The sequence below is a fragment of the Vombatus ursinus genome, unplaced genomic scaffold, assembly GCF_900497805.2.
Source record: "Vombatus ursinus unplaced genomic scaffold, bare-nosed wombat genome assembly UNPS02007284.1, whole genome shotgun sequence".
Classification (NCBI taxonomy): Eukaryota; Metazoa; Chordata; class Mammalia; order Diprotodontia; family Vombatidae; genus Vombatus; species Vombatus ursinus.
The window spans coordinates 11,203,445-11,216,087 of record NW_020947062.1 but is presented as its reverse complement, the minus strand read 5'-3'; the positions used below and the strand labels follow the sequence as shown (position 1 = coordinate 11,216,087).

The window sequence follows — 12,643 nt, the reverse complement described above, 5'->3', positions numbered from 1 at the left end:
GTCTTATGCCTTTGCTGTTTTCCTTCTCAATAAAGTTTTACAAATAAGTTTATATTCTGAATTAGTATTGCCCTTGGCTATCTTGTGTAGAGACAAATACATCAAATGTTTGCTGACTAAGGCAGTTCTTACGTTTTTTTGGCTTCCTTGATGTGGTAGTTGATTTTCTTTGCTTAAATTTCTATGCAAAATTAATAGTTGTCAATATCCTTTCCTTCATCACATTCCCAATTTTTAGCATTGGTAACTTGTCAAAGTTATGTCAGGTTAAAGTTTCTCTTAGATAGCACTAACTTTTTGAGGGTATAATGTCAAACTGTTTACTCAAAGCTCACTAAAATCCCCAGATTTTTTTTCAGATGGACTGTAGTCTGGCCATACCTTCCACTTCTTGTGCTTGTGAAATGGAGTTTTTTTTTTTTAACTTGTGTACAACTTTTTATTTTTCACCATTAAATTTTATCTTAACTAGATTATTTCCGTTGTCTAGCCTATGACGTTTATTTATTATCTTGATTCTGTGTTCTGATATATAAGCTTTCCTTCTCAGCTCTGTGTCATCCAGACCTTGACAAGCCTGTCTGCTAAGGTGGTAGTATATTTGCATAATTTCTGAAGTGGTCAGATAACTGATCCCAACGAATAGTTGTTGATGAAGTGTTATGTTTAATTGGAAGGAAGTATCTAGTGATGTGTTTCATGGATATGTCTGTGGACTTGTACTATTTAACATTGTTGTCGGTGACATGGAAGTCAGACAAGAAGTTTTATGGGGGTTAGGGAGAAAAAGAAACCAAAGGTTTCTTCAAGGTCTCAAGCCTACGACTGAGGGAATAGTGGTATTTGAGAAATCAAGATGAGGCTTATTTGAATTTGCATTTGAAAAAAATCACATATATTGTAACATTGAGTATAAAGGAGTCCTTGATCTTATCCCTAAAAACTTGTTTTGTGAATGGTTTTTATTGCATTTAGGATAGACTCCATCCTACTAGAAATATAGGCTGATTTTTTTTTAGGCTCCATGTCAACTCAATTTTCTTTCCCTTATTTGCAGACTGCCTGTTTTAGAGAAGAGAGAGATGTATTGGTGAATGGTGATTGTCAGTGGATCACTACCTTACATTATGCCTTTCAAGATGAAAACTACTTGGTAGGTTTGGAAAACCAATAAATAGCAAACTATCTTTAGATAGTATTTCTTTTAGTTTTCTTGGTTCCTTTTTGTAACTACTAAGAAGATAGTCTAGCTTTAATGAAATAATTGGGAGGCAATATAAATGTAAACTTAACAGAAAATATGATTGCATTGTTTATTTTAACATTAATACTAATTGTTATTAATCAAGTTAATATTAACAATAAAATATTATTATCTTAGAATTTCTACGAATTTTATTCTGCTGTATTTAGCCATAATGTATTGACTTCAGGGCAACTAGGTGGCATAGTGGATAGAGCACTGGGCTTGTAATCAGGAAGACTCATCTTCATGAGTTCAAATCCTGCCTCAGATACTTACTAGCTATGTGACCCTGGGCAAGTCACTTGACCCTGTTTGCCTCAGTTCCTCATCTGTAAAATGACCTGGAGAAGGAAATGGCCAAACAATCCAATGTCTTTGTCAAGAAAAACCCCAAATGAGGTCACGAAGAGTCAGATGTGACTGGAACAACTGAACAACAACAAAATATTGACTTCAATATTTTAAAATATTTTCTGTCTTTACAAACGAATTATACATGTGAGCTGGTGTCTGCTTTGAGAGAATTTTATCATTTTGTGATACCTGACATTTTTAGATTTAAGAAGTTACTCATTTAGGTTTAATTCATAAGTCCTGTTGTCCACATTTGTTATAGAAGCTCTTTGTAGTGGATTTGTATTCCTCTCTTGGCTTTAACCTCCCTTCCACCTTTAGTATTATGTAATTTGTTTCCACATTTTACTAGCTTTGCTTATTTTTACTTCATATTTCACTGCACTAAGGAACTGAAACAGACTGAATTTTAGTTTTGGATAATGACTTTTGCAAATTCAGTTCAGCTAAAATTTTGGCAATACAGAGAGATGAAAAATGATACTGCCATTTAAGAGAGCTTACATTTAAGTGGGGATAAGATACCCATACCCAAATAAGTATGATAAAAAAGTAGAATATTATAATTGAAAAGTTGAGATTCTAACTGTGCTATAAAAAATTTGAGAAGGAAGATATAATTTTCTCTGAATTAAGATGAGGTAGGCATTGAAGATGTTAGTGATAGAAATGGAGGGAGAATGGCCCAGGCATGGGTGAGAGCCTAAACTAATATACAGAGGCAGGATTGGACAAGATCAGATCAGGAAACAGTAACTCTGTTTGACTGAAACATAGAATACATTGAGGCAGCATGATTCAGTGTGAAAGCGTAATGGATTTGAAATTAGGACCTGGTTTCATATCCTGACTCTGCTACTTAGTACTTCCTAAAGTGTCTGACTTTGGAAACAAGACACTTCACCTTTCTGAACCTTAGAGTCCTCAACTATAAAATGAGGGGTCTAGAGTAGATAAACAAAACAGTCCCTTCTATCTCTGTCTGTGGTCCTATGACATGAAGAGAAGAGTAAAGTGAAATACATCTGGAAGTATTGGTTAGAACCAGATTGTGAAGGGCCTTAGATTCAGCAGAGAAATTTGTATTTTATCCTATGAGCAGTGGGCAGCCATTGAAGGTTTTTGGAATAGAGTGTTAAAAGGGCTAACCATGTCAAGTCAAGAATCTAAAGGGAGGGAAGGGTAAAGCTAGAACGTGGTCAGTGGAATGGGTTCATAGGGGAAGCTCCCTGGTTTTCATATTCAGTATTCTTCCTGATGATGTATAGCACATTGGGATTATTTATTAAGGAAGTAATCTGAAAAGGTTCCTGCATTCCTTTCCTGGGTCACAGCTGAACATTATTTTGTAAGTATAATTTTAATTGTTTATCTTCATAACTTTGCTATTTTACTATTCTAGTTTTTTTTCCCCATTTGCTATAAACTTGAAGATTTAATAGTGTACTCTTCTAATCCTTTAGAAATATGTTTAAAAGACCAAGCCCAATAGTAATAATAATAGCTGACATTTTGCTGCTTTTTGGGTTTTCTCATCCTCATAAGGTACATTTAACCTAGGTATGCTGCTCTTACTGTCAGATATCCCCTCTCTTCTCTCCTGCTCATTGTCTGATGCATGTACATCTGAAATCTTCTGTGAATTGAATCTTCCAAGCTAGAAGTTTCCTATTTAGGCTTAAGTTGACATATTTCTGCCTGTAATATCACATGTCAAGAAACCCATTAGTCCTGCCTAAGTGATCCTTACAGCCATCATATTAGGTAGTTAAAACTGATAGATATTATTGTTCCCATTTTACAGATAAGAAAACTGATGTTTAGCAGCTTGCCTTTTGTCATACAGCTCGGTAGTATTAGAGGTATAAATCCAGCACTGTTTTTCACTCTACCAGTGGTGGTTTTCAGTGTGTGGTCCACAGGTCACTGAGGGTCCCTGATACACTTTCAGAGGGTCCTTGAGGTCAAAACAATTTTCATATAATAATACCAAGACATTATTTCCTCCTTTTTTCCAGCTACATATTTATGCAAAGCCAAATTTTATTCGTATACTTCAACCAGAACAACATTGTACTAGATTGAATGCAGAAGCAGATATGACTTTTGTTAAGCTCTTAGACATTAGGAGATTTGCAAAACAATGTCACTTTTCTCATTAAAAATTTTCTTTTGGAAAATATAATTCTTTTTTCATAAAAATGTTATTTATAGTAACACATGATGGTTATTGCTATTTTCAAATGGATTAATAATTTTTAAATTTCTGATATGGTAAAATATTGATAGATATAACTAACTCACATAAACAAGATTTTGGGGGCTCTCAGTAATTTTTAATAGTGTAAAGAGATCCTGACATCAAAAAGTCTAAGAACCACTGTACTATATCTTGCTAACTCTCACACATCTAATCTGGCCTGACACCAATTTCAGGGGTATCCATTCTTCATAGACTTCTATTCAGAGAAACAAGAAGAGTATCATAACATTTTAAGCTGAAATCTGCTAATGTGTTGCTTCCCTGCATGGTACTTTTGTCTGCCCTCTGGGACCAAGCAGAATAAGACTAAGCCATTTGATATATCCATTTGATAACCATTTAGATAATTAAAGAGATAATGTAAAATAAGATCATAGATTTAGAACTGGATTAGATGGCTTTAAAGGTCATTTAGCTCCACCCATTCATTTTATAAATGAGATAACTAAGGACCAGACAGATGAAGTGACTGGCCCAAAGTTACTTAAGTAGTGACCTTGAATGCAGGTTTAATGAAAACTCCAAATCTAGAGTTTTTCCTACTATATCATGGTTTAAAGCGAAGAAGTGAGTTTCCTATGGGTACATCTTGGTAATAGTCTCCACAAGTCTCCTACCCCAGTCTTTTTCTTTGTCCATTATCTTTGCCCAGTCCAAACTGAGCAATAGCTGTAGCTCCTTTTTCTTTGCACAAAAAAACCACAACCACCGTCCAACCCTTTTTGTTGTCTTCTTATTCCTTGTTAGCCTCAGCTGCTTTTGTGTTTCTTATTCTATTTTTATAGGATGTTGCTCCACTTCCATATTCCTTAACTTTCATCTTCTATACATGTATTTTTTTTTTTTTTTTTTGGTGAGGCAGTTGGGGTTAAGTGACTTACCCCAGAGTCACACAGCTAGTGCATGTTAAGTGTCTGAGGCTGGATTTGAACTTATGTCCTCCTGACTCCAGGGCCAGCGCTCTATCCACTGTGCCACCTAGCTGCCCCTATACATGTATTTTTGAAAACTTTTTTTCCCCCTTACCCAAATCGTTTTTGATTGTACTTTCTTGGACTGTCTTTCTCTCTAGAATATTAGGTCCTGGGGTTTTATCTATCCTTTCTCTGAATGCTTTGAAAACCATTCTTTTAAAATCTAAGGTGCCTCGTGGTCGTTGCAAAGAACTGGAAACAAAGTAGATATCCATCAATTGGAATAGCTAAACAAATTGTATCACATGAATATGTAATGGAATATTGTTGTTCTGTAAGAAATAATGAGCGTTATGAATAGAGAAGCATAGAAAGACTTACATGAACTTACACAAAGTGAAATAAGTAGAGCCAGGAAAATAATACAGGGTGTCCCAAAAGTCTTAGTGTAGTTTTAAGCTTTAATAGCTATCAACTTTAAGTTATTAAAGCTTAAAACTGAACTAAGACTTTTGGAACATTCTGTGTATTTAAAACAACTACAACAATGCAAATAAAACAATCATAAAATAATCAAAATTTAATTTTGTAAATTATAAAGTACAAGCTCAGCCCCACAGAAAAGATATGAGAAACACCTCCACTTGCTCCTTTGCCTGGGGTTTATGGGTGTGGAATATTAAAAATATCATCAGATTTTTTTTTTTGTCGTCTTGTTTGGTTTGACTGAATTTTGTCTCTCCCGCCTGCTACACCCACTGCCTGTGTATCTCTCTTCTGTCCATCTGCACTAGGACACCATCTTTCTCTCCCCCTCACATGTTTCTCTTCCTCTCCTGTCTGTGTCTTTGCGCTCCGTCACCACCAGCACCCCTGCACCACTGCCCCCATGTGTTTTTCCTCTCCTGGCCAGGCCCCTGTGTGGCTTGGCCCCTGCCCCACCTATTTCTCTTCCTGTTCTTACTTCTCTGTTCCTGGCGTGGGTCTCCACATGTCCTTCAACCATGTGCTGGCCCCCTTCTTCCCTCCCTTCTTTCCCCACATCTGAGGGCAAATTAACATTAGATAAAAATCACTTTACATAGAAGTCTGTGGATTAGTCCACTTACATAAAGCGAGAACTGTCTCTATAAGTCTTTGAACTTAGGACATTTTTCATGTTTTGCTTGCAAGGTTTCTCACTACTGTAGCATTACCAAAGGTATGATCCTGGTTTCTTTTGGTACTTTAAAAAGCTTGACTCTCTTTGTCTCCTTGTTTGCCAATTTTCAGTTGATTATAAATAATTAAGAAGGAAATTAGAATAAAGTGTTTTATGGCATTAGATTATCTAAAGAGGGAAAAACAAGTATAACTCAGAGATGGCCAATTCCATGCTTGTTACAATATACTGTTTCCTCAAGCAGTCTTTTCACTTCTGATCAACAATAAGAATTTAGCCTTTTGTCATTCATCTTTACCAGTGATTACTAAATATTCACCTTCCTCTTTCCCGCCTTTATTTATAGTACTTGGTAATGGACTACTATGTTGGTGGAGATTTGCTGACACTCCTCAGTAAGTTTGAAGACAAACTTCCTGAAGATATGGCAAGATTTTACATTGGCGAAATGGTGCTGGCCATACACTCCATTCATCAGCTGCATTATGTACACAGGTAGGATCACAGGATCAACCTTTTTTATAATCAGGAGGGAGCTTAGAGATCTAAGCCAATCTCTTCATTTTACAGGTAATAATAACATATTTCTGGAAAACTTTAGAATTTATAGAATGCTTCTCTCACAGCAACCCTTCAAGGTAGGCCATGTAGCTCTCCAGATAAGGAAACTGAAGCTCGGAGAGGTTAATGACTACTGCCAAGGCACTAAGTGGTAGGGCCAGGATTTGAGCCAAGGCTTTTAAACTCCAAATCCAGTGCTTTTACTTCTACACCTTGTCAAATTAATTATAAATTCATTGATTGTGCAAGGAACGTGTTAGAATACTCCCTTTGAATACTTAGAATAGCAAGTCTAGAACAATGATTTTTTAATCTGGGGTCCAAGGAGATCTGTGGATAGATTTCATGGGGTTTGTGAATTTGCATAGGAAAAAATATATATCTTTATTTTCATTAAGCTCTAACTCATCTAGAATTTCTTTCAACTGTATTTTTTATAAAAGTAACACATTATTCTGAGAAGAGACAGGTTTTACTAGACTACCACAAAGATTCGTGACAAAAAAAAGATTAAGAACTTCTGATCTAGAAAGTACCTCCAGAAGTCATCCATTTCATTTTCTAGCTCCATAGAACACCTTGACCTTAACCATCATTGTTAGGCTTGTCTAAAAGCAGTGGTTTCCATACTTTTTTGATAGTATGCCTCTATCAGTAAAAAATTATTAAGCATGTGCCCCTAATATGTCTTTATGTATGTATGTGTATAAATAAGCTTACTTATTTATAAATTATATGCATTACTTCTATACTGATAATCATGTACATTATAAATATAAAATTTTAAATGAAGTGGTGAAGGTAAAATAATATTTGATTCTCGAGTCAGTAGGGAACCACTGAAGTTTGTATATTGATTAGGGAAGTGGCTGGGTGAGTCCTAAGCTTTAGGAAAATCATTTTGGCAGCTGTGTGGAATATGAATCAGAAGAGAAAGACCTAAGATAGGGAAGACCATTCCAGAGTCTGTTGGAATATTTCAAAGAAGAAATGATGAAGAAAGAGAAAGCGATGAAGGTCTAAACCAGGTGGTGATTATGTGAGTAGACAGAAAGGAATATATAGGAGAGATGTAGAGGTAGAAGTGATGGGATTTGGTAACTCATTGGATATTTGAGGTAGGAGAGAGTACGTAATTGAAGATAACACCAAACTTTTAACCCAGGGTGACTTGGAGGAATGGTAGTACCCTTGACTGTAATAGAGATCTTGGGGTTTGGTGAGAAAAAAATGTTAGAAAATCTGTTTTATAGACTACAACCCATCCATTCCTGTTCATCATGTATAAATCACTCTGCCCCATCGAAAATGGAAAAAGGAGAAGCAAGTGTTCTTATTGTCACTATCTCAGAGTGAGGAGCTAGCATTCTAAGCCGGGAGGGGAGTATGGTAAGAATATGAGGAGATAGGTGAGGATGGTATGTATTTTCTCAATGGTTGCTGCAATGTGAGTGCTCTGGGAGCTTAGATTATTTCTGCCCTGAGGGACCATCACTCTACTTAGAATGGGGGAGTTTGGAAGCAAGCACAGCAAGGGGAGGGAAGATGTGGGGAAGTGTTAGGAGATAAGAGTAGGTGTTGTAGTGTTTGAGACTAGCTCTGCTATTGGGCATCATGAAGAGGGTGGGATGCAGTCTATTTTCCCCACCCTCTGGTTGATCACATACCCTTTGGGGTCAATTCATGATTCTTTTGACATCACCCAGTAGGGCCATGGCGCAAACAAACAAGCATAACAAGCACTTCTCAAACTGTAGGTTGCAACCCCATATGGGGGTCATGAGTGGAAAAAGTTTAAGAAGTCCTGTTCTAGAGAAAGAGATTTGGCTATTTCCAGTAGTATTCCATTAATTGTCATTTTTCCATCATGATTAGAAAGCTTTCCCTTATCCTTTTTATTAATTATCAAATTTGTAGCACTTGCATCTTATGCTGTTTGGCCCTAGGATCCACCAGCAAACATTAATATTCAACCTAAAGAATTTAGAGGTAAATTATCTCTGAAAACATCAGATTCTTCAGCCTCATACTTTGACATCTCAACGTAAAAGTGTTAAGTTTATAAAGGCCAACAGATTGAGATTTTAGTACAAATGTCTATCTTAGTTCAGAAATTGTATTGCTAGGAGCAGAAGGAAATGAACCACATGACTGAATATGACTAATATTTTTTTAAGTCCTATAGCCCAGATTGGCTCATTTTATTTCAGAGTGGTTTTATCTACGTGTTGAACAACAACAGGACACTGAGGATCGCACATAAGATGGCTTTTGTGTAATTATCCTAAACCATTTCTTCATTTCCCTTAGGGAAAAAGAAACTACTGTGGTACAGATACAGAAAGCAATATCTATTCAATAATTTAAGTCTGCAAGCATTTATTAAGTGTTTACTATGTGCATCGTGCTTGGTGCAGTAGATAAAGTGAAGACAAAAAAGATAAAGCCTCTGGTCTCAAGAAGCACGGGGGGGGGGGGGGCGGGATATAGCATGTAAACAAATAAGTAAATACAAGGGAAATCAACTAGGGAAATCAGGAACACTGTCTGAGCTGAACCTTGAAGGAAGTTGAGAGGTGGTGAGGGAAGGAGTATATATTCCAGGTGTGAGAAGTAGCCTGAACAGAGGTACAATATACAAGATGTCAATCTAAAAAGCAATAGGCATTTATTAAACACTTATTTTTTGCCAGGCACTGTGCTAAGTGCTGGGGAGACAAAAAAGGGCAAAAACAGGCCATGCCCTCAAGGAACTCACATTCTAATAAGGGGGAAAACTATGTGTAAGGAACTAGTTACATACAAGGTATATATATAAAATATATGGAAGGTTATCTTGCTAACTGGCACTAGCAGCTTGGGGGAGGGAGGGGTGAACCAGGAAAAGCCTTCTTGAGTCTTAAAGGAAACCAGAGGTGAGAAGAGCATTGCAGGTATTGGGGAGAGCAAGTGAAAAGGCTCTGAATTGGGAGATGAGAATTGGGGGAAAGTCATTAGATTTTATAATTAAGAAATCATTAATAATTTTGGAGAGAGCACCTTGAGTTGAATGATGAGTTTGCAAGCTAGATTCGAGAGGTTTAGAGTAAGAGAAGTGGAGGAACTAAGTGGGATGTAAACTCTCAAGGAGTTTAGCTGAGAAGGGCAGGAGAGATAAAGGATGATAGCTAGTAGGGAGGGTTAAGATTATGTGGGTTGTGTGAGGGTTTTTTAAGGATAGAAGAGATGTGGACATGTTTGTAGGTAGAAGAGAAGCTTCTAGTTAGAGACTGAAGATACAAGAATGTAGGAATAATACTGAATACAGTTAACTTGAAAGAAAATGTGAGAGGATGGGATTAAGGGTTAATATAAAGGAGGATCACCTCTTCATCTGAAAGTGAAATGGAAACAGTAGGGGAAAATGTCTTAAGTGATGTGAGATGAGGAGGGTAAACTGTAGGCAAATGTCCTGAAATTCACATCTGAAGAAATTGGGGTGAGAGAATATATGTGAGACTTGAGGAAAGGTGAGGTTTGGAACAGTTACTGCAGAGATTAGTATAATGAAGTGATTAGGGGAGTCATAGAATGTTTGCAGTGAGGGTCCAGTGAGATCAGATAATAAATATGTAGTGGACCTAGTTAGTGTGATTTCATCTTAATATCCCTTGGTAATTTTTCATAACAGGAGATACCATTAGACTCAGCACATGTTCTTTCGAGGGGTATGTAACACCTAGTTACATTGTCATGTGTCTCATAGATAGAAGTTTCTGTATATCTTTAAAATGTGAGTTGGTATGTTATACTAATGTGTTTTTAAAAGGTGAAGAAAACCTTTGGGAAGAAATCACTTAGAAAATAAAATTCACTTTGTACAGTTGTTTTGACCTTTTTTTTTTTTTTGAAAGAAAAATTCATTGGAATATGTTTTTCAGAGTAGTGTAAACAAGAGTATTGTTAGGGAAAATCCTATTTGTGTGTGGAGTTACTTTGCTTAAATAAATATTAATAAATACAGATTTTCTCCTTGCTTTGAAAGAGTAAGAGGGTTAGTGTGGTGTAGTAAATAGAAAGCTGATCTTAGAGCCAGGATGACTTGGTTTCAAGTCCTGCCTCTGATATATATTGATTGTATGAGCCTATCTGGGCAAGTACTGGAGCCTAGTGTTCATTGCTAGGTGGCATAGTGAATAGAGTACCAAGCTTATTGTCTGGAAGACCCTGTCCTCAGATAATATAAATCTAGACTCAGAGATTTACTCACTGAGTGACCCTAGCAAGTCACTCCACCTCTGCCTAAGTTTCCTCATCTGTAAAACAAGGATAGTAACAGCATCAGTCTCCCAGGATTGTTGTGAGGATAAAATGAATTAATTTTTGTAAAATATGCTATTTTTTTGTAACATAGAAATGCTAGCTATTGTTATTTTGTAAGACTGGAAGTGTTACAATAATATATAAAATATGGAATATTGCATAATTCTTTTGTGTTCTCTCTTAATGTGACTGGTTAAAGCAAAACACCATACTGACTTTATCATTGTCCTGAAACATTTCTCTTTGAATAATAATAACTATCGTATTGTAACTATTCACTAAATCACATTAGCATCTTTTTTTATTTGTTTGTTTGTTTTTAGGCAACAATTGGGGTTAAGTGACTTGCCCAGGGTCACACAGCTAGTAAGTGTCAAGTGTTTGGTCTGAGGCCGGATTTGAACTCAGGTCCTCCTGAATTCAGGGCCGGTGCTCTAACCACTGTGCCACCTAGCTGCCCCCACGATAGCATCTTCTCAACAAATCTAATGCTAAATTAGGGCTTTGACCTAATGTTGTTTATATTGGATTGAATTCATTCAACTTTTTTTTTTTTTAAACTGACAGAGATATTAAACCTGACAATGTTCTTTTGGATATGAATGGTCATATTCGCTTGGCAGACTTTGGATCATGTTTGAAGATGAATGACGATGGCACTGTATGTAGTTTGGGGATTTTTCCACTTTGGGGTTTTTCCTTGGTCTTAAATTTCGCAATGTAAATGATTATTTTTTGAGGAAAGATGTTATCAATGTGATCAGAAATGAACATTTTACTTAGTGCTAGCAGCTGACCAGAATGTTTTTTAAAACTCTAGTAACTGAAAAGATAATACTTACTGGGAACACTGTTAGACATCTCATAATATTCATAGAATTTCCTTAAATAAAAAAAATCTTGATACCACGAAACTGTATTAAATGTTATTTTTCAGCAACTTACTTACTTCGACATGCTTACTTAAGAGTTTATTACTTAAAAAGTAGCTTAATTTAAAAAAAAATTCTGTCACCTGTGGGCCATTTAACTAAAGTTTGTAGTTCTATGGCCATATTAGTATAAGGATAATGAGCTCTTTAGTTATAGTGACTCATGAAGACTATATACTAAGATAGAAAGATTGTAGTTTGTGTTGGTAGGAGGAGTATGCACACTGATAGAGATTGTAAATCTTTGAAGTATTGAAGAAGTAGTAATAATTTAAAAGAAAATGTGGTATAATGAATAGACAACTGACCTCAGCCAGGAAGATCTGGGTTCAAACCCTGCCTCTGACACTAATTGACTGTCAGGGCCAAGGCACATCACTGGAACGTAGTGCTAGAGGCAAAATTCATTACTAGGTGGTGCAGCAGATAGAGTACCAGGCCTAGTGTCAGGAAGATCTAGGTTCAAATTCTATTATTAATGTTATGCTTTTGCCCAAAAATCATATTTTCATGTGGAAATTTTTTAATGTTTAACTAAATTATCAGTTGATGTTGTTAGTAATTTCTCTACGATATTTTTTCTTTATTTGATGTCATCTTGAGTCCCTGCTAAAAATTTAGGTCATTATTGTTAAACAGAACTTAATCCTTCAACCAACTCATTCTTGCCAGGTTACCCTTTTAAAATTTTTGTATCATGAAAAAAGTAGGAAAGCTCAATTTAGATAAAACTAGAAGCACTTTGGCATGTTGCACACAGAATTTTACTGTATCTTATTGTTTTAATGATTGTTCTTGTTATCATTAGAGGCAGTGTGGCATAGTGGATAGAGAACTGGTCAGAGTTAGGAAGGCCTGGATTCAAGTCCTGCCCCTGACACATTGGCCTGGACAAATCACTTAGCAACT

The 12,643-nt window shown here is 36.1% G+C and overlaps 1 protein-coding gene across 2 annotated transcripts in view; it reads left to right on the top strand.

The window, feature by feature from the left end:
* Nucleotides 1-12,643, top strand: part of CDC42BPB (CDC42 binding protein kinase beta) — a 145,650-nt gene that overhangs the window by 44,042 nt on the left and 88,965 nt on the right. For both annotated transcript variants that reach the window (XM_027849062.1, XM_027849061.1), the window contains exons 4-6: nt 1,058-1,153; nt 6,286-6,434; nt 11,370-11,463. In XM_027849062.1, the coding sequence (XP_027704863.1) occupies nt 1,058-1,153; nt 6,286-6,434; nt 11,370-11,463 (339 nt within the window). The remainder of the gene's footprint in view (nt 1-1,057; nt 1,154-6,285; nt 6,435-11,369; nt 11,464-12,643) is intronic.